The sequence below is a fragment of the Ictidomys tridecemlineatus genome, chromosome 5, assembly GCF_052094955.1.
Source record: "Ictidomys tridecemlineatus isolate mIctTri1 chromosome 5, mIctTri1.hap1, whole genome shotgun sequence".
NCBI lineage: Eukaryota > Metazoa > Chordata > Mammalia > Rodentia > Sciuridae > Ictidomys > Ictidomys tridecemlineatus.
In genome coordinates this window covers 178,303,502-178,331,142 of record NC_135481.1, presented here as the reverse complement: position 1 = coordinate 178,331,142, position 27,641 = coordinate 178,303,502, and the positions used below count along the sequence as shown (strand labels likewise).

Sequence of the window (27,641 nt, the reverse complement as noted above, 5' to 3'; positions counted from 1 at the left end):
ACCCAGTGCCTCATGCATGCTAGGAGAGCACTCTACCACTGAGCCATAACCTCAGCCCCTAGTTTTTTAAATCTACTCTTTGCTAGGTAAAATTGGAGTCCCTGGATATATATAAAAAAAATTATACTGGATTTTAATCACACTTCTGCTACTTCCTAGCTATGTGCTCTTGAGCAAGTCAGTCTACTTCAAGTTACTCCTTTTTAAATGAGAATAGTCATTTTGGCTTTTTAATCTCAAGAAAACTTTGAAAACAGAAGAAAAGGATATTATTTAATAAACATCAAGCTTTGGATTGTTCTGGGGAAAGACTAGTGAATGTCAGAAGGGATAGAGGTTAAGTTCAATGACCACTGGAAGATATACTTACAGGTGTGATGATATGAGAACTGTTTGGGATTTGCTTTAGATGTCTCAAAGCCCTTTTATATTCATTGGATTTCTTTTTAAGTACTTGAGATTGAACCCAGGGCCTCATGCTTGCAGTGTTCTACCACTGAGCTACACCTCCAGCATTTTAAAAAATTTTATTTGTAACAGGCAGGCCCTTGCTAAGTTGCCCATGCTGGCCTCAAACTTATGATCTTCCTGCTTCAGCCTCCCAAGTAGTGGGATTACATGTGTGCACCTCCCTGGCTTCATTAGATTATTGAATGTTTGATGGTCCTGGATGACAAGAAGTCATGTCAATGTTAAAGAAATGCTCTTACCTGTTAAATTTATTGTGTGTATATTTGGTTTAAGAAAAAAAATCTCAAAGCAGCAGGGTATAATGGTACACACCTTTATAACTTGGGAGGTGGAGGCCAGAGGATCACAAGTTTGAGGCCAGTCTCAGCAATTCAGTGTCTTGAATTTAAAAGTAAAAAAAAGACTGGGGATAGAGCTAAGTGGTAAAGTGCCCCTGAGTTCAAGTCCAAGTACAACAACAACAACAAAAAAAATCCTGAAGTATTAGCCACATACTTTGATAAATTAGAAAATAACTCTCCATCTACTCCTCTTTCTGTACTACCTGCCCCTTACTCTAGAGAATTTGAAGTTCTAGCATATGAACATCATAAGAAGGAAAATCCCAGTCCATGTGAGGGTGGCATTAAAAATTTTTAAAAAGGAAAAGAAAGAAAAGAGAGAAGCTGCCTCAGCTATAAAACAAGAATATTTCTGGTGGAAGATTTCTAATTAATGAATTTGTATATATTGTCATATAATCTTCCTTTCCTTTTTTTTGGACTGGGGATTGAGCCCAGGTGTGCTTAACCACTGAACAACATCCCCAGACCTGCTTATTTTTAAATTTAGAGACAGGGTCTCACTGAGTTGCTTAGAGCCTCGTTAAGTTGCTGAGGCTGGCTTTGAACTTGAAATCCTCCTGCCTCAGCCTCCTGAGCTGCTGGGATTACAGGTGTGCACCACTGCACTCGACCCAAATCTCTTGAGGTGAGGGTGTTAATGTATTTAAGCAGAACTATGTCAATATTGATTGGAAAAATGGTGCTGGTCTATCAAACTGTGGATTGTCATAAGGTAAGAAATGGTCAACATTGTGGTTCTGCAATGAAGGTATTCTTATAATTGTGTACAATGATTCCTTTGTGTGTGTATAAGTATATAGGGAGGAGTGGAGGAGGTGGGGTACTCCAGGCATGGAGTCAATAACGAGCACCAGGAAGCAGGATGAAATCAATTAGTGAAGTAAACTTTGCTTGTAAATTGAGTGTGGGCCTCATAGGCCTATGACTTCGATCCAGGAAAAGGTTTGAATTTTCTAAAGTAAAAACTGGGGAGTTGGCCTTTGTCCTTCGACTAGGATAGCTTCAGGGAGGGGAGCTGCCAGATATGGAAGACAAATATAAGGAAGTCCATTGGTGATATGGTTGGGGAGGGTACCTGCAAACTGTGCCACACCTTCTGTTGAAGATTGCTTAAGGATAAAGGGGTCTGGAACTCTGCCAAGATTTTTACAGCTTTTACTGCCACTTTCAGGCCAACAAACCTAGATTTTTAAATCTATTTTTATGCTCTTTGGTCTTCATCACCAAGAAGTAAAAATCCAGGAGCCTGCAGTTTGAGGCAGAATTACTAGAGTTGTTTATTATTATTATTATTATTATTATTATTATTATTCCTTTTAGAAATGCCAGTCTGGGAGCATGGTAGAGCGCTTCCCTTGTATACGTGAGGCACTAGGTTTGACTCTCAGCACCATATAAGAAAATAAGTAAATAAAATAAAATTTTATTTACTTGTTTACAAATAAAATTGTGTCCATCTACAACTAAAAATATACTTTAAAAAAATGCCAGTCTGTCTGCTGTGTTAAGGGAAAGCAGTAACAGCTAACATTTATTAAGTAGTTAACACATTAAGCACCTTACATATATTGACAAAACCCCAGAGAAAGGTACAATTATTATCCTTATTTTGCAGCTGGAGAAACTGAAGCAAGAGATCTTAGCAACTGGTCCAAACTTATACAGTAGCAGAGCCAGAATCTGAACCCAATTTGAACCCAAGTCTGGCTCTAGAGCTTATCCTCTAAACTCCCAAGTTTGTTATCCCTTTCAAAAGAAGAATTTGGGTCCCTTGCTTGAGTTTTAAAAGGAAAGGAGTGTTTCCTAAGAATCAGATCTGTCTCTATCATACTAGTGAGAATAGAGAAGAGGGGCTTATATATCTACCATTAGCATAAGAGATTAATCATAGCAGACTTAGAGTAAGGTAACCTGTGAAGATGGTAAAACTCTTGTAGGAACAGTGAGCTTTTTTTTTTAGTAAAGACAGACATTTCCTCCCTCCCTCCTTCCTTCCCTCCTTCCTTCCTTCCCTCCCTTCCTTCCAGTGGTGATTAAACTTGGGGCCTCAAGCATACTAAGCAAGTACACTACTACTTCTGGGTTACAACCCCAACCCAGGAGATATTTGCTTTTAAACATGTATTATCATCTCTCTATTATTAATAAGGAAAATGAAACCCAGAGGGGAGGGAAGATTTATTCAATCAAGGTTTATAGCTAAAACTTGGTCTCTGGACTCCGGGCCCACTCTCTTCTCTAAACTAAACTGCTTTGAACACACACTTATAGATCTCCCATCTTAGAACCACTTGCAGTGTGACTCTTTATTCATTTTAGTATTTAATTACATCAAAAAGTTATGTGTAGTTTGTAAATTCAAAAGTAGTATATAAATGTATTTAGGAATCTTCTTTTCTACTGTCGTGTATAATACTTATTTTTTACCAACTTGATGGTGAATTCCCAAGTCAGGATCTGTAACTTCTCTACTGTCTCTCTTGTCTCTGTCCCAGCTAAATACATAGTAAATGCTTTCTGACAGGTTACCTGATTCCCTCTCCCAGGGTCTAAGCACCAGGAGTGAAATGGGATTTTTGTTGCTACCCATCCGAGATCCTTGCACTTTACTAGTTGACAGAGGCAACAATAGACATTTGATTTCACAACACTTGTCAGTGACATAGATGTCAAGGATCCCAGGAGCAAAGGAAGAATGTTAGGTCTGGCAGCCACCTCAATAGGACAAACAGGCAAGAAGCAGATGGACATACAGACAAGCACATAGGGAAGTAGTGCCCAAGGCAGTACAGAAGTGTATACCTGGGGCTGGATGCACTTGAATTTCTTTTTCAGCTTATCCTGTTAAGAGCCCATGGAATGGAAAGGCTGATGAGCAAGGTGCAAGGATAGAGGAGTGGGAGGGAAGGGTGAATGTGTTCTAAACTCCTGAATGTCTCAGGTTCCCTCCGCCCCTCACTAGTTTCCCCAGTCTCTATTTTCCTAATCCTAATTCCAGCATCTCTCTCTCTATATATATACATATAGAATCCTTAACACTGATTGGACTCTTGAATTTCCCTAAACTAAACTAGGGCCACTCTAGCCTCAAAACCACTCAGAGAGGGAAAAGAAAAGACAACTCAGGGTCCTCTGAGTTACTGAATCTAAGTAACCTTCTGTTCTTTTGGATCCCAGAACTTTCATTACTTATGCCCACACCTGGAGGCCACCATTGATTTTTCTACTGCACCGGGCAGAAGAACTGGATTCAAAACTAAGGAGCCATCCTAAGGGCTGGACCCTGGGCAGGCATCCCCTAGTCTATAAAGATAGCCCATTCTAAGTCACAGCCTAGTCAAGATGACTATATACAATCACTCAAGTTGGCATATTTCCCCAGTCCTTAGTTTCCCCTGTGCCAATCAAGATATCCCAACCAGCACAAGAAGTCTCCTGCATAACTTTTCATGCTAAGTCCCTGAGGTCCAAGGGCCTCTCTATTCATATTTAAGGTCAAAGTCACCTGTTCCCAGCTGGCCCTGCAAAAGACAGCATTCCTATGATGTCTCCCAGATCCTTAGCATTATGATGAAGTAAAGAAAACATCAGACACTTCTTGGGCAGGAATAGGGAAGAAATCTGAGCCCAGAGAGGGTACAGCAGTGCCAGACTCACCTGGACATCTGGGCATGGCCTCTTAACTGGGGGAGACTGGCTGGGGGAGTCACCCGTGCCCAGCTCTGCCCGCCCTAGGTGCTTGACCACAATGCAGCATCTCACTGGGAAACCCCTAGAGGAAAGAAAAGTCTGAAGTGGTAGCCCAACTGGCTTAAAAGAGAAGTTGACAAGACGTCCCCATGTCCATTTAGGGTAGAGGGGGCCAGGAAAGCTGGCACTGGGGAAAGGCTCAATCAATCCAGGGCAGTAGCCAGTAGGTCAGCACACTTACTTTTCTCGACACTTTTCCAGGGACTCATCGGCCAGCTCCTTCAGGTTCACAAGCTTTTCCCCCCTGTAGAAGGCATCTTTGGAGAACAACAAACATTCCAGGCCTTAGTAGGCACTATACTCCCCAGTGGGCACAATGTACTTAGGGCCTTTCCTGAGTGGGCCTCTTGACTCGCTCTTCCAGCTGATTTGGGCTGACAGAAGGTCAGGTGAGGTGAGGACAGGAGAGGAAAGGCAGGCAGTGCCCACCTTCCATTCTGAGCAGCTCCAAACCAACAAGCTTATTAAAGACCAAGACTCTAGTGTGGGGGGTTCTGTAGAAGGAGTGAGAAAATTAGTCACCTGTGGTGATGAGAAGGCTGCAATTGGAATCCAAGATCCGTTCACTTAGAGACTCTGCAGAGAAGCCTGCAAACTAGGGAAGGAAAGAAAAACTGAGGGAGAGGGGGAGGTCCCAGAGATTGAATGAACAAAGAAAGAAGTTGCTCTAAGCCAGGGTCCTGAATAACTGAGTTGGACCTATGACACAAACACTCTAAGCTCCTTAGTTTGTTATTTACAATCTTCTGTTATCCATGCCCAACCTACTTCTTCAGAACCCTGTCCCCCTCTATAACCCTTTTTCACCAGCCCAAACTCCTACCACAATGGAGTGCAAAGCTCCCAGGCGTGCACATGCCAGCATGGCCACCACGAGCTCCAAGATCATAGGCATGTAGATGGCCACTCGGTCACCCTTCTGAATACCTGCAGGTAAAAAACACAGAATATGGACCATGGACCCTTCGTGATGCTACTTGCTCCTTCCCATCCAGGTGTGCCCCTCCCCACCCCAGCTAACTTTTCAGCTCCTCTAATACCAGAGTCTTTCCATTCTTTTTCTTCTCCCACAAATCCTCAGATATCCCAAGGTCAGGCCTTTGGGTCCCTTTCCCACACCCCCACACTCACCCTGTTTACGGAGAACATTGCTGAACTGACACACTTGGACGAGAAGTTCACGGTATGTGATCTGGGTGGTTTCCCCTGGCTCATTGCCCTCCCTGAGGTACACCAGAAAGAATAAGTGATTAGGGGTACAACTTCATCCTCAAACAAAAGACAGAAACAGTCATAAAATCTACCTAGCAATAGCAAGACCTGGGACTATCCTGTGGGAATAAGCCATCTGCCATCACATCTGAGCTGACCAGACAGATATTCTGGCTTTTAAAAATACCTTGTTTTGTGTGTGTATGTCATTGAAAAGTACACATCTATCTCTGGGTCTCATTTTTTATGTTTATAAAAATGGGGTGATAGTCACTTCTCTTGCATTCTTGGAATATGTTAAGAAGAAATAATATCACACATGTGTATTTTCCTAATGAGGCTCAAGGCTGCATTGGTATTATTCAAAATATGGTCTCCAGATCACTTGAAGCCCTGTTACCTGAGGAATTTGTTAAAACTAGATTCCTAGGCCCAAACTCAAACCTACTGAATCAAAACCACAGGGTCCAAAAATGTGCTTCTTTGTTACAAGCTGGTACAAAGAATCAGTGGGTAATTCTAATGTCCATAAAGTTTGGAAATCATCACCGTTGGGCTGGGGATATTACTCAGTGGTAGAATGATTGCCTAGCATGCATGAGGCCCTGGGTTCAAGCACTGCAAAACACACAAACAACAACAAATAAAGCAAAAAGTTTTCCCTCAGTATTTGTTCCAAACTGATTATTTATTTATTTGTTTATTTATTTATTTATTTATTTTTGGCGTTGGGAATTGAACCCAAGGGCGCTTAACCACTGAGCCACATCCACAACACTTTATATTTTTTATTTTGAGACAGGCTATCACTAAGTTGCTTAGAGCCTTGCTAAATTGCTGAGATTGGCCTTGAACTTGCAATCCTCCTGTCTCAGCCTCCTAAGCCACTGGAATGACAAGCATGCATCGTCAAGTCCAGTAATTTTATGATTTTTAATATAAATAATACATACAAGTGGAACTTCATAAAAAGATACATAAGGATAAATGTCCCTCCCATCTCTATCTCCCAATCACCTTGCCTACTGGCAACCACTGCTACTAATATTTTGTGTGTCTTTTCAAAGACAATCAATTTGCAGTTAGGGCCACACCTAGTAGGATATAGGGCCTAGGTTAACTCAAGTATTATGGAGTGACTATAATAATTACTTTAGAAGAAGTCACATTGTTAGCATCTTTCATAAGATCCTTGGAATAGCACAAAATTGGGCTGGGGTTGTAGGTCAGTGGTAGAGTGCTTGCCTTGCATTCGTGAGGCCCAGGGTTTGGTCCCCAGCACCACATAAAAATAAACAAATAAAAATAAAAATTAAAAAAAGGAATAGTGCAAAATTCAAAAACTGAATTTTATTGTTGCGGTGGTGGTGCTAGGAATTGAACCCAAGGCCTCATGTGTGACAGGCAAGCACTCTACCACTAAGTCACATTCCCAGCACTAAAAAGCACCTCACAGTCTCTAAGTACAGGAAAACAGTGGTGGGAAGAGCTGCTTTATTCAAGAGAGAAGCCTATTAGACAAGCATGTATTTATATATCTATGTTTATATACTCTCATTTTTATACACAAATGATAGCATACAATGCACACTATTCTGTCTTGTTTTTAAAACTCAGTATTATATTTATCAATAAACTACACAAATCTTAACTGTACACTTAGTCATTTTGCTTTTAAAATTTTAATAATGTATATTGGTGTCATTCTCTATCAAGACTAAAAGAACTATTTCATTCTCTTTGTCAATTGTACATACAATAATTTATTTAACAATAAAGGCTTCAATGAATATCTTCATATATAAATTACCTACAACTATATCTATAGGATGAATTACTAAAAGTGGAATTGTTGGGCATTTTAAATATTGATAAATTTAGGAGACAAGCACATTCAGTAGGAGGGCCAAAGAATGCTTCTCCCTGGGGAGGTGATATTTTGGCTAAGACCTGAATAATAAGAAGTAGGTTGAGCCTAACTATTATGTATAACTATAAATCGAAGGAGGAGGAGGAGGGGGGAGGAGGAGGAGGAGGAGAAGAAGATAGCCATATTATAATTCTTTTTTCTTAAGAATTTTTTTTCACAATACCTTTTTTCTATTGATTTATTTTTATATGGTGCTGAGGATCAAACCCAGGGCCTCACATGTGCTAGGCAAGCGCTCTACCACAGCCCCAGCCCACCATATCAATTCTTGAGAAGTGTATTCCAAGCAGAGAGAGAGCATCAAATGGAAAGGCACTAAGACCTATTCAAAGACCAATAGGAAGTCAGTATGGCTAGAGTACAGTGAACAAGAGGTTGGGTAAGAATGAGAGCTAGGGCTGGGGTTGTGGCTCAGTGATAGAGTGCTTGCCTAGCATGTGTGAGGCACTGGATTCGATTCTCAGCACCACATACAAATAAATAAAGGACCTTCAACAATTAATGAAATATTTTTAAAAAAAGAATTCATATTTTTTAAAAAAGAATGAGAGCTAGACAACAGCCAAATCATGCAGGACCTTGTAGGCAATAGTAAGAAGTTTGAATTTTATTCTACATGGTTTCTTTCTGGTTTCCCTTATACACAAAGCTCAATCCCACTTCCATACTTTTGATCAAGTCATTGCCTCAATTCAGAATGTTCCTTGTCCTCCTTCACAGCACCATGTAGCTCTCCCTCAGCACTACAGGCCTTTGCATCCCCAGAATTCTTATGAAGGAGAAAACTGAAACCTAGAGAGACATAGTAAATGGCCAAGGTCACATAATAATAAGTGGAAGAGCCAATAATAGATTCTCAGGTCTTCTGATTTCATGTCAGGACTCTTTTCCTCATAGTGTGAAGGACAGGGACTGGCAGGGAAGCCAAATCTTTTCTTACTGACAGAGGTTACACAGAAGATTATCAGCCTCTTTCCAGCTTCTAGCTTGATGAGTCAGTTACTATCCTCTCCTTAGCTTTAACCCTCCTGGGGCTAAGAGAAGCCAAGCACAGAGAGCTTACTAAAGTGAGAAGGAACACGGAGAGAGGGAGCTGGCAAATGGCCCTGAATGCCAGAGGCAGGAAAGCATTTCCTTGATTGGCCCACTTACCAATGTTATAGGAACGTTAAAACATCTCCAATTACAGTTGAATGCTGACATACATATCCTCGTGCATATGTCCCCATGTGTATACCTATACCACCTCACCTATGTGTACTTACTAACAAAAAAACACATATACTGATACATAAACATTTGAGGCACAAAAGCAGTCTATCTGTACACATGGGCACAAATAAACATAAGTATATACATTCAGAACTCAAACATGGGCCATCTGCAAGCACCACATTTACATACCCACTATTTTTTCATGAAACTTTACATTATTTAAAATTATCTCATTTATTTTATTTGTATATTATCCACATCTTTCACTGGAGCTTATGTCCTTCATAAGCTCCACGATAGCAGAGACCTCATCTGGCTTATTCACTGCTACCTCCTAGCCACTTGAATACAGGCTGGTACACAGAAGGTAAACAAGAATATATAAGCACAACTTTACAAGTACAGCTTACTTGAAATCATTTCTAGTCATGTATGTGTGCGTACACACACATAGTGTATGTCTCTCCCTGGCCATGGACTCAAGTTCTACATTATTGATCTAGGCACCTTACTCATTCCAGTGTCTTCTTTCTCTGACATATACACCAGGCTGGGGCCTCTGGCTGGTTGGAAGAAGGGAGGAGACAAAGAACTAGCACACCACAAGATCCCAAGCCCTCTAGGAGGTCAGAGCTCTTTACAGAGCATCCACTTTTATCTCCTAGCTCTGAGAGTCAAGGAGATTATGAGTTTTTCTTGGGGGTCACTGGGTAGGTTGTACAAGAGCAGGGATAAGGACTTAAAAGTCTAAGCCTCTTTCCTTCACATTGTGAGTTACATGCTCAAAAATTAACAGGGTCCAGGCAGGTATTGTAAATGAGGAAAGTAGATCACATGAAAGAAAATCTTTGATAAAGACAAGATATTATTCCCTTTCCTCTTTTCTTACTTTCTTTCTTTTTCTTTTCTTTTTTAATTCCCCAGCCCCACTCCTTTAGTCCTCTTAACTTTTCTTTAAGAAGACAACAACAGGGCTGAGGTTGTAGCTCACCGGTAGAGTGCTGGCCAAGCATGTGCGAGGCCCTGGGTTCGATCCTCAGCACCACATAAAAATAAATAAATAAAGATATTGAGTCCAACTACAAATATATATATATATATATATATATATATAATATAATAAATATTATATATATATATATATAATAAAACAGCAACAACTGCAGTAGAGGGCTCACCCACTGTCCAGTAGGCCCTGGGTTCAGAACCCAGCCCCTCAAGGGCAGGGCAGGGCAAAATGGCAAAGTATGCTTTACTAGCTGGATATGGTTATGCACCCTGAAGTCATAGCTACTTGGGAGGCTGAGGCAGGAGGATTGTAAGTTTGCAGCCATCCCAGGCAACTTAGGGAAATCCTGTCTTAAAATAAGAAAAAGTGCTAGAGTTTAGCTCAGTGGTAGTACACTTGCTAGCATGTGCAAGGCCCTGGTTTCCAACCCCAGTACTAGAAAAAGAGAGAAAGAGAACACAGCAATATATGTACGATAACAGTTATCCTTAGTTTGTGGGGAAACATTAGCAAGGGGCAGCAACTAGAAAATTGGAGAATGCATGCTCTAGCAAAAAAGAAGGTGTTGGGCTGGGGTTGTAGCTCAATGGTAAACCACTTGCCTACAGCATATGGGGTGCTGAGTCTGATCCTCAGCACCACATAAAAAATAAATTAAAAAGTATTTCATCCATCTACAACTAAAAAAGAAAGAAAGAAAGACGCATCTAGTACCTGATTTTGTCCACTGTCTCAATTGCCAATTTTTTCAAAATTTCAAGACATTCCTAATATCTATTTTTGTTAAAACTTCTGAATTTTTAAGTGTTGACAACAAAATTTTAAAACTTTTAAATGCTGTAGCACAAACAAAACTATTAATGAATGCCTAATGGACTACTAATTGGGAACCTTTGCTATAAACCAGATCACTTAACCTTTATCTAGAGGCCACAGGGTTAATAGGACAACCCAAGGTTCACAATCACTAGGTGCTTCTTATGTCCTTTCTCCAAGGAATCTTCTCCAGGGAGCTCTCTCTAACTACCTCATCCTCATATTCTCCGAATTTACTTTAATTACATTATTGATTCAAAATATATTTAGAAGTAGACAACTTCTTTTCACATTTATTTCTACTGTCCCAGTCCAATATCACCATTAGTTGTCAGATTGTATCATTACTCCACTCAAAATGTTCAGATTGCTTTCCATTTAATTTTAAGTAAAAGTCAAAGTCCTTATAACAGCTCACTAGTTCCTACATGATCTAGTCCTTTTCTATTTTCATATATTATCGTTCTCTCTTCCTCTCCTCCCTCTGCTCCAGCCACATGGCCTCCCTAGTGTTTGGTAAAAATACCACAACACACTTAACCTCAGGGAGTTTGTCCTCCACTTGGAGCATTCTTCCTCTAGAGAACCACATAATTTATTCTCTTTGAATCATTGTTCAAATGTTGGTTTCTCAGTGAGGTCATCTTTGACTATTCCATAAAAGAGTACCTGGACCCTTTAGCCTCAGGTAGTCCAAGTTAACATCTTCCATGAAGTCTTTCTTAGTTTCCCTTTACCCCCACCTACCTGGAAGCTGAAATTTCTCTCTTCTTCCCAAGGTCCTTTATGTCACTTTCCTTGTGATTTATTTTTTCACCTTGTATTACACCTTGGGCTCTTGGAATAGAGATCATGTCTTCTTCTCTGTCTCCTCCAAGCACAACTGGCACAATAGATACTCAAGGGTCATGGTCAAATCATTGAAAGACTGATAATTGATTAGTGACAAGAAATATTGGTATTCCCCTCTTTATATGAGAAAGATAGTCATTGAACTGAAGATTCTAATTCCCTACAACTACAAGCAAGGCACAAAATGGGAGTAAAGAGCTAAGAGAAAATAGGTGGGGGGGTTGGTATAGAGAGCAGTTGTCTAGCATGCATGAGGCCCTAGGTTCAATTCCCAGGAAAAAGAAAAGAAAAAAATAGAGGGGAAAACTGAGTTCTTCATAGATAGATTGGAGGGGAGAGTCTACTGGCAAGTTAGGTCTTCCAGAGGAAGTCAAACCTGCTATGGGAGGAGTAACCAACTGAGATTTCAAGGAAAAGAAAAGATACTGTGTGGGAAGCCATACTCGCACGTGATTTAAGTTACCTCCCTGGCTGGGTGAGAGGTGCTTAGACAACTGTGTCAGAGCCTTCCCCACCCTGTCCCAGGTTCGAGGGCTTGTCCGTGTGGAGGTGTGCCTGGCCACTGATCCGAAGACCAATCACTGACCCTGACCTTGGAATGCTGCCCCCTCGACCTTCATTGGATGGGATTTTCTCTTGAATTTTTTGTTCCCCAATAAAAGCTCACTCCCTGGCATGCTCTTCCTCTCTCGCTAGCCTCTTGTGTAAACCTCGCCACTGCATTAGGTGGCTGGAGGCGGGAGCTAGGAGAAGCCATCTCCGAAGCTGGGCATTAAAGGTAATGGGAGTATATCTCTTTAATTTTAAAACTCACTAGTTAATTTCTATGCTTTGAACCTCTTTTATGAAGCTCGCGTGCTGGTTGCGTGGCAGAATATTGAGGGGTATGAGAGCAAGTCTTAAATATCTGTTATCTCTATTGATTCCACACTAGTTCAAGTTGCCTTAATCTGTTGCCACAATGGCCCCCCTAACTGGTCTCTCACTTCACTCTTTCTCCCTTCCAATCCATACATCATTTGGAATGATCTATTAAAAACTGAAATCATACCACATCATCTCCTACCTAAAACCCTTTAATGGCTTCCTTTGCATAAAGAAGGAAATCCAAGCTTCTAAACCCTGTATCCTCTCCAGCTTCATCTTGTGCCATTCTCTCATTCTGCTTACTGATTCCAAACACACTATAATCTTCAGAAAGACAGAACATTCCATGTTTTTTTTTTTTAACTATCTTTTCCCAACTTTTTGAATGGCTTTTATGTTTCAGGTCTCAGCTTAAATGTCACCTTCCTAGTGAGGCTTCCTCTGATCACCTTTAATTAATATCAGCCCTTCCTGTTACTCTTCCTTACAACATTCCCTTCATTTTCTTCGTGGCAGTTTTCTTAAGGATGCTTCTTTTATTCTTCCCCACCTCTTCTAATTGCCTGTCTCCCCTACTAGATAAAAGGTAGCTTCTGAAGTTAGAGACCAGGTTGGTTTTGTTCACTGCTGAATTCCTAATGCCTTGACAAAACCTTGTATATAATACATATTCAATAATATTTCTGGATGAATGAATGAATCTGAAGGATTGTTATAACAAAGAAGTACACCAGTATTATATAACTATAAATGGAACAGCTAGGTCAGTGGGAGAGCTCAATATAAAGAAAGCATTTCTGTCAGAGTTGTCCAAAGATAAAGATCCTTTAGGAACTTCCTAACTCTAAAGATATCATGAACAATTTTGAATTTGCAGGAATACGAAAGAGCACATTCTGCTATGTGGAACAAGCAAATCCAGCGTTTCTCAAAGTATGGTCAGATAGTGTTAATAACGCAGATTCCAAGGTCCCACCTCATACAGCTTCAGGATAGACAGATGTACAATTTGAGTTAGGGAAACAAATACTTCTAATAGATGATTCTCCAGGGAGGGGGACATGGAATTTTCATCTTACAAGCTTTCCATATAATTTGTGTTTACTGAAGACTAAGATGATCTGTAAGGCCCTTCCAACTTTAAGATTCTTTGATTTTTATAAAATGAAGAAATAATATGAAAGAGTTCTATGATCCATAAAATACTGCACAAATATGAGGTATTCTGAGGTAAATATGCCCTCAAGTTATTTTCCCTTTCACCAAGGGAGCAAGAAGTGGAAGCAATGTAACTTGACAAATTAGCAGTCTAATGTTCCCTCTGGGTATTTCTGCCCTAGCTGCAGTGAGGAAAGAGAAAGGCAGAAAGAGGAAGTAGAAGGAGGTACACCCCAAAACTCATCACAAATCACTCAGAATGCCAAAGGCAAATGAAGCTTTTGAGATCTACCAGTTTTATTTACAGATGGCACAGAAATGGGAAGTGATGACTTCAAGGTTACTTAGCACTTTACTGTCAACATTATTCTAAAGTAGTGCTGTTCAATAAGTAGTAGTCACTAACCACCTAAAGTTATTAAACACTTGAAACATGGATGAAGAACTGAATTTTTTTCAATAAAGTTATTTAGTTTCAATAAGTTTAAATTTCAATAATCACATGTAGCTAGTGGTTACCATACTGGGTAGTGTGGCTTTATAACAAAATGACTCTAGTTCAGGATATTGTTTTCCTAAATGACATGGTCTTCAAAAGAGAGATGTTGTTCTCAAAACAAAAACAAAAAAAGTATAAGGAAGAAAATCAAAATCAGAGTGTGGTTGAAGACTACTAAGGATGACTTTTAGTGTAGTTATCAGAAATCTATCATTCTCTTTGGTTTCTCTCTCACTCTGTTCTTTTTTTTTTTTTAAACTCCATAGATTTCTATATTCAAGTGATAGCTAGTTTGCAGACACTAATGCAGCCTCATCCAGCTCCTGATTTAAAAACTGGAATCAACTATCATCCTATCACTTGAACCTGGAAGTACTTCCCATTAACTATAAAACTAACAAAACTAGAGTAAAAAGTCTCAATAAAGAAGAAACACCTGCCTAAACATAGTTTACCTTTTGTTCCTCCCTGATTCAGAAAGCCAGGTCTGTACCAACTGAATGTTGAGGGAAATACAAATAAAAACTACAAGGATATCCCAATTCACACCCACTAAGATAACCATAATAAAACAGACAAGTAATAACATGTTGGCAAGCATGTGGGGAAATTGGAAGCCTCATATATTGCTGGTGGGAATGTAAAATGATTCAGTCACTTTGGAAAAGAGACTGGCAATTCCTCAGAAGGATAAGTACAGAGTTACCATATGACCCAGCAATTACACTCCTAAATATATACCCAAGAGAATTGAAAGCGCATATATATGTGTGTGTGTGTGTGTGTATATATATATATATATAAACTTGTATACAAATACCCATAGTAACATTATTCATGATGTCAAAAAGTAAAAACATCCAGCTACTCAAAGTTGAAGTGGGAGAATTGCAAGTTCAAGGCCAGCCCAGGCAATTCAGTAAGACCCTATCTCAAAATAAAATTTTAAAAAGGGCTGGGCATGGGCTGGGGTTGTAGCTCAGTGGTAGAATACTCACCTAGCTTGTGTGAGGCGCTGGTTTTGATCTTCAGCACCACATAAAAATAAATACATAAAATAAAGGTATTGTGTCCAACTACAACTAATATATATATATATATTTTTTTATCTACCAGTTTTATTTACAAATGGCACAGAAATGGGAAGTGATGACTTCAAGGTTACTTAGCATGTTAAAATATATATATATGCATGCATAGGGCCAGGTGCATGGCACATGCCTATAATCCCAGCGGCTTGGGAGGCTGAATCTAGAATTCAAAGCCATCCTCAGCAAAAGCGAGGCAATTAGCAACTCAGTGAGACCCTGCCTCTAAATAAAATACAAAATAGGGCTGGGGATGTGGCTCAGTGATTGAGTGTCCTTGAGTTCAGTCTCTAGTACCAAAAAAAAAAAAAAAATTAAAAAGGGATGGGGAAGTAAGTCAGTGGTAAAGTGCTTGCTTAGCGTGCATGGGGCTCTGGGTTCAATCCCCAGTGAAACACACAAACACGTACATACACACACACATACACACATGCCTATCAATTGAGGAATGTATAAATAAAAATATGATATATCCATACAAAGGAACATTATTCATTCATAAAAAGGATGAAATACTGATACGTGCATGCTACAACATGCACACTGAAAACATGCACCAGGCATGTTGGATCACAAGTTTGAGACCAGCCTCGGCATCTCATTGAGGCCCTAAACAACTTAATGAGACCATTTCTAAAAAAAAATAAATAAAAATTTAAAAAAAAAAAAAAGGCTGGGGATGTGGCTCAGTGATTAACCACCCTTGGATTCAATCCCCAGTAACAACAAAAAATTGTGCTAAGTGAAGAGCCAGACACTAAAGGCTACATATTGTATGATTCCATTCATATGATATGTCCAAAATAGTCAAGAGTCAGAGAGTCAGAAAATAGATTAGTGGATGTCAAGAACTGGAGTGGGGAAAGTTGGAAGGAAATGAGGAGTGACTTTTATTGAGAAAGGAATTTCTTTTAGGGCAATGAAATGTTCTAAAATTGATTATGGTAATGGCTATATACCTCTGTGAATATCATTGAAATATACATTTTAAAAAAGTTTTTAATTGTAGATGAATAATTCTTTTATTTTATTTATTTATTTTTATATGGTGCTGTGGATTGAACCTTGTGCCTCACTACCTCACTGTGCCTCACTGCTGCTGAGCTGCAACCCCAGCCCTGAAATATACATTTTAAATCATTTGTACGTTTTAAATGAGTGAATTGTTTGATATAAATTACACCTCAATAAAAAAAACTCACTGTGACTTTGATTAGAATTACAATAAACATACAGATTAATTTGGAAAAAATACAGACATCTTTACAAGTATTCCTTTCCAGAAAGATTATATCCATTATTTCATCAGAAAAATTTAGCATTATCCATTCATTCATTCCTTCTTGGCTTGTTGGCACTTTTTTAGTAGTATTACAGTCATGTAGACATCTGTTTCCTTCCCAGTGCCTAGCACCAAGTTTATACATTATGGGCATTTTATACATAATTGTGAAATGATTGGATAAAATAATGAATGAAAAAATGAACAAACTTATGACTGCTTTTGTAACCAGCAGGACCCAGGCTGATCAGAGAAAAGAAATATGGGAGGAAGGAGGAGATAAGAGAAGATATCGACAAAGAAGATAGACACTGAACAGGCATGGGAAATGGTAGACACAGAGAAGAAAAGAATGTGGAACTTTTGGAATGGACTAGAGAAGAGTTTCTTGCATCCCTAAAGTGGGCTCAGTCTGGATTCCATTGCCATGAGAGAGACTAGAAGAAGGTCCTGAAGCTGAGGTTCAAAGTACAGTACTCTTGCTCTGTTATCTGTGCTATTATTATACACTGTCCTCCGGCCAGCTATTTTCAGGCCTTAATCCAGAGACCTTGTGTCTGTTCCCCTTGGAAGGTAGCTTTGGTGCCAGTTGGACTCTGTACCTCTTCTCTGTTGAGAAGACAGAACATGAGCCAGTACAGAAGGTAACCCTTTTCTCCATCTACTTACAGGAGGGAAATCATACACAATTTTTCCTACCATTCTGTGCTGGCCTTACCCATAACAAGTGAATGAGGGCAGCTTTCAAATCCTTTATTGTCACAGCATTTGGAATGCTGCCTAAAAGAGAATTGTAACTGAGGGCTAGGGGTAGAGTGCTTGCCTAGCATGCATGAAGTCCTGGGTTCAATCCCTAGGGGTGGTAGGGGAGAGACAGAGACAGAGAGAGAAAGCCTAGACTATAAAAGAAAATGGGAAGAATAGCCAGGGATACCATCTTACATGTACATCAGGATCCCTCAAGTGAAATACATACATGCAAAAATACTCATTACAGTGGTTCTGTTATCTAGGTAAGCAGCATTGTTTAAATTGTTAGTCTTCAATCTAGTGTACTCTATTTCTGTGGATACCTAAACAGAAAAGTTTTCAGAGATTAAATATATCTAGATCCTCAAATTTCATGTGTAATATTTCCTAACACTGATCTGTTAGGAAATCTGGAATTGGTTCCCCTTGCCTACTCTCTCCTTCACAGTTTTCCTTCTCCCATGTTAATATGAATGTCATATTCTCTCTTTTATCCCAAACTTTATTATGGGGAGGAATCAAGCTCAAACCCTCACATACGCTAAAATATGCAGTCCATCACTAACCTACATCCCCAGCTCCTAAATAATTATTTTTTGATGGTACCCCACTCTGACATCAGAATTGTCTGAGCGGGTTGTGAAAATACAAGTCAGGTATGGGAATGTAGCTCAGAGGTAGAGTAATTGCTAGCAAGTGCAAGGTCCTGAGTTCAATCCCCAATATCAGCACCCCCGCCCCGCAAAAAATGTCAGAGGTTTTATCTTCAGGAGATTCTGATTCATTAGGTTGGGGTGGGGTCATAGATTTATAATAAGGTCCTCAGGCACTTATTTATACACGCTAAAATTTGGGAAGTCCTGGCTCTGAATATGGAGTCACTAGATTTATTGTTTACTCCTTATTCAGTGTATGAACTGCAAAAAAAATGAGCCTGTTTCTTTCTTGATAAAATATAAAATGCGAGAAGAGAAATAGAAGGAGGTGAAGGTTAATGTAGACTGGATAATCTGTAACAGGTCTCAAATTATGGTTCCATTTCTCCCTTCCAGCAGCAGAGAATGGACCTTCAGAATCAGTTTCAAAGAAAAGAGGTAGACAGAGAGAGGAAGAGATGGAACTTGTAGAATAGAATTAGGAGTCATGTCAAGAAGTGTTTTTTGAGTCCCTATGGTAGGCTTATTCCTGGACTCTGTGCCATGAGAGAAAATGAAAGAAGCCCTTGGAGCTGGGATTCAGGATATGGCACTCATATGGAAACTCAATACTTTTATGGGAAAGAGGGAAAAAAAAGAACAAACTTAGCTAAGGTAGAGGCCAAAGAAAATTAATGAAACACACCATGCCTGCCTCACATGGTTATATAAATCAATACAAATTCAGCTAATTCTTCAAATTAATATAAAACTGCTTTAAAATGCATTGCCTCACCTGATCCTCACAACTGCCTTAGTAGTGAGTACAGCACATATTTTTAACCCAATTTTAAAGATACAAGAAATCTAGAAAAGACTTGCCAACACCACAAAGAGGGCTAAAGGCAAATCTGTGACAAGGTTCAAGGTTTCCGACTTTCAGACTAGTGTATGTTCCACTGCACCAATGTGAAGTGCACCCAAATGAATTTGGAGAAGTCTGTCTCCTAAAAATCTCCAGGAGCACTGTCATAAGCTGAGGAGGAAACTCCCAGCCACTTTGAACTTCAGACTGGGGCAAGACCACATTTACCATGATCTCTTTAACCTCCTGACAGCTTCCTGAAAAATCCCAAATTCAGGAAGCTCTCATGTTTTTGAACCTTCATAGTTCTTGACTTGTCAAGTGTCATAGAAACATTTATATACCCATTTGCTCCCAGAGATGTGTCTCCCACCTCCCCATCCTCTCCATTGAAATAAGAAAAAGGACATTGTTCCCAATATTTCCTAAATAAAATTGCAGCTCACAGGCAAATATTTTGCCCCCATGAGATTGTGAGATCCATGAAGTAGATTTCCCCTGTTTATTGCTATATCCTAAGCACTTATTATATTTCCTGACATATATCTATAAAAATAAAATTAGATTTCTGTCAGTATGTTTCACATGTGAAAACAACCGAATAGGTTTTCACCAATCTGGTTGTCAAATTTAAGATTCTCTAACAATATTTGTAGTAGTTTGGGGAACATTTCCAAAGGTACAGTCATCTGAAAAAGCAGCTGATACTAAAGTTCAATAAGAGGCCTGTGTGACTGCTTATTTGGATAGATTTCCATGTATTAAAATATCATGGCCACCCTAGTCACTGGGTTGTTGTTGCCCTGGACTCAACAACCTCCCCTTTGAGCTCTCTCCCCAACCCCCAACCCCACCACCTGCCTTCTGCCCAGCTGTCTTCTGCAGGCTGTTTCCACTGAGGAAAAGGAATCATATTGTATGTCTGCAATCTAGAAACTCCACTCTTTCGACCCCCTTGCTGATGCAAGTAAGGGTGCCAGCTTCCTGCTGGCACTAAGGATTATATCCACATAAGAATTCAACAGAGAGGAAAGGAAAAAAAAAGAATTCAACAGAGAAGTGGCAGGAAGATCATTTCTACTGTCCAAGGGATTGCTGATGATTATGATGAAAAGTAACTAGTGAAGGCATTTAAGAAGAAATTGCCCTCCAATTGTACTATAATTGAGCATCCATAAAATGAAAAAAAAAATTCAGCTACAGGGTGACCAGCACAAGGACATAAGTCAGTTCCTGGTAGGAGATTGGACTGGGTAAGGATAATCAACTGAAGGTTCATGGGTTTTAAGTGCTTGTGGCTTACTGAAGCTTAAGTGAGGGTTTCCTTGCAATGAATAGAATTTCCCTTCAGTCCCCTGTCACAAGTTTAAAAACCTCACAGTTTGCATAATTATTTAACTTGGACCACTATAACTTTTTCATACAATACACAGAATGAAAAGAGCTTATATATTGGGGGCGGGAGCAAAAGGGAGCAAAAAACAAACTTCTAGTTAAAAATCACACTCAGAAATGCAGATGTCACCAGGCACAGTGGTGCATGCCTATAATCCCAGTGACTCAGGAGGCTGAGGCAGGAGGATTGCAAGTTGGAGGCCAGCCTCAACAACTTAGTGAGTTCCCAAGCAACTTAGTGAGACCCTGTCTCAAAATAAAATATAAAAATAAGAGCTGAGGATGTGGCTCAGTGCTAAAGCACCTCTGGGTTCAATCCCAGACCTAAATAAACAAATAAGAAAATAAAAAGAAATGCAGGTGTTGGTATACTAGAAATATTTCCTGCATGAACAAGTCTATGCACTATGTTCCAGGGTAAATAGCTTCAGGGTCTTATGTATTTTCTTTAAATAAAATAATGATTCTTCCTGTTGATAAAACATAAAACTTTAAGTAGACCAAACCTTAGATGAGGGCTATTCTCAAAGCTTCCATCCCAAAAAAGAGATAACAGGTAATATCTAAGGTTCTCCTAGGCCTGAAGTTCTGGATATTCCTTGTCCCATCTCTGCTTCAAAATTACAAGCTCTCTGATGCCTAGTGCATGGAGTTCAAACTACTCCTATGTGTTTTTTGGCTCAGCCCTATATCCTGGGTCCCTGTAGGGTCTGGCACTACCTTAACTGATCCATCTGAGCTATGATGTTCTTCTAGGCTGCCTTTAGTGTTAGCTGAAGCTCCTGCAGTCCCTGGGTAAGAATGTTATAATGATAGGGAAATGAATGGTCAGAGGAAAAACTCTGGATTAGAAGTCAGGAACACTGAATTTTAGGCGAAACTTCTATAGATTAATTCAATTCATTTGCCTCAATTGTAAATGAGGGAAATGTTTTGTTAAATGTGCTTTCTAAATCTAGATTTTATTGTTCATTCTGCGGGCAAGAAAGAGGGTTGGAAAGTGAGAACTGAAAAAAACTCACAAAAAAGGAGATATTTCACATGGTTCTGAAAGAATAAGCAGAACTAAGACTGACCCAGGTAAGAAAAGCCCTTATTTTTATTTAGGAATAGAGAACAGTCTTAGAGTTTAGATGAAGAAGCTGAGAAGTATGACCAATCTAAAAGCCAAAGTTAATTCTAAATAATGTTTTCATCTGGGGCTGTGGGGGTGGCTCAGTGGTATAGCGTCTGCCTAGCATGTGCGAGGCACTGGGTTGGATTTTCAGCACCACATATAAACAAAGAAAATAAAAGTGCATTCATATCTATAATAATAATAATAATAATATTGTTTTCATCTATCAGTGATACTTTTTCATAATGCTAAATTTATTGAATATAAAGTACTATATGTTGTGATGTTATGCTCTATTCTAATGCAGTTAAAATCTTTATTTTTATTTTTTTAATTTATTTTTTTATTTATTTAGTTTTTTTAACAAAATCTTTATTTTTAATTACGCAGTGTGGTGTCATAGTTGATATTTGCAGGGGCAAAATGTCTTTACCTTTATTTGGATACTTGCTAAAGTGTTAATGAAATTTTTTAAAAAATATATCAACCACTATTTAAATAAAATAGCAACCAATTCTGTTTAGGCTACATTTTGTTAGCTATAAGACTAAAAAGATAGAATATCAAGATAATAAAAGTCAAGTAAAGGGCTGGGGTTGTGGCTCAGCAGTAGAGCGCTTGCCTAGCACATACAAGGCCCTGGGTTCAATCCTCAGCATTGTATAAAATAAATAAATAAAATAAAGATATTGTGTCCAACTACAACTAAAAAATAAATATTAAAAAAATGTCAAGTAAAGACTAAAGGACTATTCTAGATTAAAGGAGACTAAAAAGAGAAATAACAACTACATGCTACATGCAATTCTTTGGCAGGATCCTTTTGCTATAAAGGACATTGGGACAACTTGGAAAAACTGTAACAGAGTCTGAGGATTATATGAGTATTGTATTTTGAGTGTTTATTCATCTTCCATCTCAGTTAATCCTGTGGCAATCTTTGGAGATTTGAAGAACAAGATTTGTTACCCAATTTTAAAGATCAAAAATGTGAGGCTCCTAGGGATGTCATAATTTGCAGAAGATTACAGAGCAACTAGGGCCTCTGCCTAGAGATCCTCAGGATAGGCTTTTTTTTTTTTTTTTTTTGGTACCAGGGATTGAACCCAAGAGTGCTTAACCGCGGAGCCACATCCCAGGCTTTTTTTTTTTTTTTTTTGAGACCAGGTCCAACTAAGTTGCTTAACTAAGTGGGGAGGGGGTATCGTGGATTGAACTCAGGGACACTCAACGACTGAGCGACTTCCTCAGTCCTATCTTGTATTTTATTTAGTTAGAGATAGTGTCTCACTGAGTTGCTTAGCACCTCACTTTGGCTGAGGCTGGCTTTGAATTTGTGTCCTCCTGCCTTAGCCTCCCAAGCCGCTGGGATTACAGGCATGTGCCAGCTGAGGATTATGTTTTTAAATTGAAAATCTAGTAGGTCATACCCCTACTTGAAACTCTTCAATGATTCCTCAGCATTTGTAATATTGCATTTATACAATCTGTGTATGAAACATAAATTCTAAGACTTTCCCCAAAGCTTTTCCTCTTAATATCTTCTCCATCTCAACTAATGAAAATTCCACTTTTCTAGTTGCACGCACATGTGAGCAAGCACACACACACACATACATACCTTGGAGATATTTCTGATTCCATTCTTTTGTACTGTTTATCAAGTTCATCAATAAATCCTATTGACTCTTCCTTCAAAATATCCAAATGTGACCACTTTTCATGACCTCTATCATTATCAAATCTTGCCTGAACTACTATAAGTGCCACGTTATTGGACCCCTTGCTATTATCCCACATCCCCAAAAACCTTTTCTCAAGATATTGTGCAGATTATATGCTATAGATGCTCAGTTTAAAAAACTGTTTAATGAATGGATGAATAAGCATATCTCAATTAAGGAAAGGATATCTTTGAGGTTTTTTCTTTAACGTCTTTTGTCTTATAAACTGTAGTCAACATTCCCCAAACCAACTCCAACCCTCCTAAGTAAACTTCTGGCTAGACAGATAACAAACTGTCAAAGAAGCTAAAGCTGTGTAAGTAGAAGTACAGTGTCTAGAACAAGGAATATAAGTGTCCTCCTGTCCAGAACAAGTTATAACTGCTATGAGACCCTGGTCAAATCTCTTCTACTCTCAGATCCTCAAGTTCCTCATCTGTCAAGTGTTGTGAAACATACCCTCCACTTAAAAAAGCAGGGGACAGGGAACAAATATATAAGTATAGTACAGGGGAGACATAGTTTGCTATTAAAATACATAGAAACATCTTAGTATTATGAGAGATTATACACTAAGTGGTAGTATGTGGCTTCCAATGAAGCTAATGTAATTTTAGATATGTAAAGTCAAAGCATGTAATAGTATGTGTGTAAGGCAGAGCATAACTGGAATACTTAATGAGATATTTGCCAACTAAACTATGTCTAAGAGACCTCCATGAATAATGAGAGAGTTTAGGAAACCATATCATATGAGGAACATAGGAATGTGGACTCAGAACTACCTCATTCATAAAACAAGAATATTGGACTAGGTTCAGGGGGTTTCAAACTGAGTTTTGCAAGTTCCCAGAGTTTCAATACACATACCTCACAAAGTCCACAGTGATAGAGTGGAGAAGCAAATAGGCTTCCCATCTGTGCCTCTACAAAGATTACTCCAATTATGCCTCTAAAAATCTATGTCATGGGAGCTTATTATTCTCATTTTACAAATGGTTAACAGTGCTTACAAGGGAGGTAATTTCCCACAAAGTGAATGTTAGAGTAAGGGTCAAATTGGAATGATCAAGAATCAGAATTAAACTTTTGGGGATTGTTCGGGTAGGGATATTGATATATATTTCCTGCTTTACGTGGGAGGTCCAAAAGACCTCTCAGAACTGGAACTGAGAGTCTCAAATTCTTAGAAAAAAATTTAAGGTGTCAGACACTGATGATCATTACCAGTACCTAATCTGTCCCCAACCAAATCCAGGAAAAGAAGCAAAGCTCCAGGCCTTCTGTAACATTTTTTAAATGTTACTCTGCCCTCAATCAAGAACCCTGATCCCACTGACTACCTACTAATACAAGGTTCCCCCACCTCACCCATCCCAGCTGCCTTACTATGTCTAGGAGACCTCCATGAATAATGAAGGAGCAGTTCCCTACATTTGTGTAATTCTGAAGGTCAGTGCTAGAAGTTATGTAAATAAGTCTCCTACCTACCCCTGACAGTTGTGAAAGGTGGGAAAAACAGGCTTAGAAAGGGGCATTAACTAAAGCCAATCTCCTCATTAAATGTTTACTGAACACATGAGTATAAACTCAAGTAGCTGACATGGAGCTCAGAACACTGAAACAGTTCTCAAGACAGTTTTCAATCCGTTTATTATTCATCTGCTACCTACTTCCAAAAAAAAGTGAAAAAGTATAGCCTACTTGTCTCATTTTCACCACATTAGGAAAGGGTTCTTTAGACTATCAAGAGTCATGAAACTCAGGGAGAAGTGAGAGAAGCAGATTAAAAATCTATGTTAATGGGCTGGGGTTGTAGCTCAGCAGTAGAGTGCTTGCCTAGCACGTGTGAGCATGTGTGAGGCCCTGGGTTCGATCCTCAGCACCACATTAAAAAAAAACAAACAACAAGAACAAAAAAAAAAAACAAACAAACAAAGGTATTGTGTACAACTAAAAAAATTAATATATTTTTCTTTAAATCAATGTTAAACATAAAATCCAATCTGCCTACCTCATTTAAGTAGAGGAAGACTTTTCCAGCAACAAGTTATTTCCCACCAATCTCCCATTAGTTTTGAGTGTTTACACTTCTAGTTACAACTTACCCCCAAGCAAGAAAAGCAGATTCCTCCTCCAGCCCCTACACCCCAAATTTTCTAAAATTCTCCCTTTTTCTTACCATCTCAACAGAAACCCAATCTGTCTACTGAATCACCAGAGAGTCACCATAGGTTGCAACAGAACCTCTAAAAATCACTTCCTCTTCAGAAACAATCATAGGATTCTGAAAGATCAGAGCCAGAAGGAATCTTACAGATTATCTGTAATTCATCTCCCATCATTCTCACAAAAGGAAGGCTCAGAGAGGGGGAAGAGAATGATCTGAAGCTATCTTATGCCTCAAATGAGTGTTTTTCTTTACCAAGTATATTTTGATTAGTAGATATACTGTTGTGAAATCAGTAAAGATATAGATTGAGGTAAAAAGTCCCTTCCTCCTCACTGAAGTAAACTCCAGGCTGGACCTAGATAATTAACTGAGCCACTGAATGATAGGCTCTGGTATTCCATGTTCTCCTAACAAATATCCCTGTCAGAATATGGGTTTGTCACCAGGCACAGTGGACCACACCTATTATCCCAGTGGCTCAGGAGGTTGAGGCAGGAGGATCTCAAGTTCAAAGCCAGCCTCAGCAACTTTGGCCCTAAGCAATTTAGCAAGATCCTGTCTTTAAATAAGATATAAAAAGGGACTACCTTCAAATCTCTGCCCAAGCCAGGGGTGGCACATGCTTATAATCTCAGTGACAAGGGGAGCCTAAGGCAGGAAGATTGAAAGCTTGAGTCCAGCCTCAGAAATTTAGCAAGACCCTATCTCAAAAAAAAAAAAAAAAAAAAAAAAAAAAAACTGGGGAGGTACTGGGGAGGTAATTCAATGGTAGAGCACCACTGGATTTAATCCCCAGTACCCAAACCCAAACCACAACAAAAAATACACCACACTATCTCTGATGAAATGTCACCTTATAAGAGTGTCCTTCCCTTATTAATCCCCACTCTGCATTGTCATTCTCCTTGCCTTTACTCTGCTCTATATTTTCTATAACACTAGTCATTACTTGTGCTTGTTTACCATTTGTCTTTCATATTATATTGTACCCTACATGAGGGCAAGAACTTTGGTTGAGATTAGTGCCTGGCACATACTTACTATGTATTCAGTAAGTATTTACTGAATGAACAAATTGTTCCCTGCATAAAGCTTTTACTCCAAACAGATTTAGTCTTTTCACTAATCAATAATAATAATATCTAATAGTGCTTTCAGTATGCCAAGAATTGGCCACTTGGGTTTGTAATCTTTTCCAATCTTTCTTAGTGACAACTTCATGAGATAAAAACTATTTTTAATCCATATTTTACAATTAAGAAAACTGAGGTTCAAGAGGTTAATTTCTCCAAGACAAGATAGCTGGTTAGTGTCAGTTAGATTTCAAACTACGCTAGTTGACTCCAAAACCTTGTTCTCTCTTAAGCATTTTTTTTTTTTCTGAGGGGGAGGCAGGTAACCAGGAATTGAACTCAGGGACACTGAGCCACTGAGCCACACCCCCAGTCCTACTTTGCATTTTATTTAGAGAGGAGGTCTCAATGAGTTACTTAGTGTCTCACTTTTGCAAAGGCTGGCTTTGAATTTCTCAGCCTCCCGAGCCACTGGGATTAAAGGCCTGCGACACCATATCTGGCTGTTCTCTTAATCTTTACATCATATTTCCTCCCTAAAATGCTTTCTCCCTTGTGAAAAAAAAATTGTGTAGTGACTTTTCAGTTTGGTCTTTAATTGCTTTCAGGCTATTTTATAGAGGCCTATTTAGTCTTTCCAAATAGGATGTAAACTCCACAAGACCATGAGTTAGGACATTTAGACCTGATAACAAACTTTATCTGATACTTTCAAAGCTAGTTTAAATTGGGAAGGGGTTATGGCTCAGTGGTAGAGAGCTTGCCTAGCACTTGTGAGGCACTGGGTTCAATCCTCAGCACCACATAATAAATAAATAAATAAATAAATAAAATGAAGGTATTGTGTCCATTTATATATCCTAAAAATATTTTTTAAAGTTAGTTTAAATAAGCTAATCTGGTTAATTTCTCTTTCCATCTGTCACAGCCAAGTGTTAGATTTCTAGAATAAGGTGTATCATATAGAAAAATAATTCACTAGAGTGAAACTGTGTGGATATCAGTAGCAGTTCTGCCTTCAAATACGTATATGACCCTTAGGTAAATCACAGCCTCTCTGGCCCTTAATCTACGGATCTATAAAGAGGATTAACTAGATGGATTCTAACAATTGCTTTAAAATTCCAAAAATACTATTATTCCATGAACATTTACAATGTGTCAAGCCAAAAATAAAAAGTCGAATTCTAACTTGCTATGGTTCTATTTTACCTAATTGGAGTATTTTCCTAAGAGTACTATTTCTTTTGTTGACTATTTCAATCATATATAAGCCTGTTCCAAAACAAAGAATGAGCTACAAAAGTAGTTTGTTATTGTCACTACAGTTATATAAATGACACAGTTAAAACTGAGAAGATAGCTGTAAGAAAAGAAAGCTCTACAAGAAGTACAACTGGAACAAATAACTAAGAA

At 38.9% G+C, this 27,641-nt stretch overlaps 1 protein-coding gene across 5 annotated transcripts in view; it reads right to left on the bottom strand.

The window, feature by feature from the left end:
* The window catches only part of Acss2 (acyl-CoA synthetase short chain family member 2), a 48,199-nt gene that overhangs the window by 9,704 nt on the left and 10,854 nt on the right, over positions 1–27,641 (bottom strand). For 3 of the 5 annotated variants that reach the window (XM_078051670.1, XM_040273882.2, XM_005329902.5), the window contains exons 3-8: positions 5,697–5,788; positions 5,389–5,492; positions 5,088–5,160; positions 4,747–4,822; positions 4,473–4,587; positions 3,618–3,656 (exon numbers count right to left, since the gene is read on the bottom strand). In XM_078051670.1, the coding sequence (XP_077907796.1) occupies positions 3,618–3,656; positions 4,473–4,587; positions 4,747–4,822; positions 5,088–5,160; positions 5,389–5,492; positions 5,697–5,788 (499 nt within the window). Of the gene's footprint in view, positions 1–3,617; positions 3,657–4,472; positions 4,588–4,746; positions 4,823–5,087; positions 5,161–5,388; positions 5,493–5,696; positions 5,789–11,494; positions 11,617–27,641 lie in introns of those variants that run through there. The other 2 variants (XM_040273883.2, XM_005329903.5) reach the window with 2 other exon arrangements.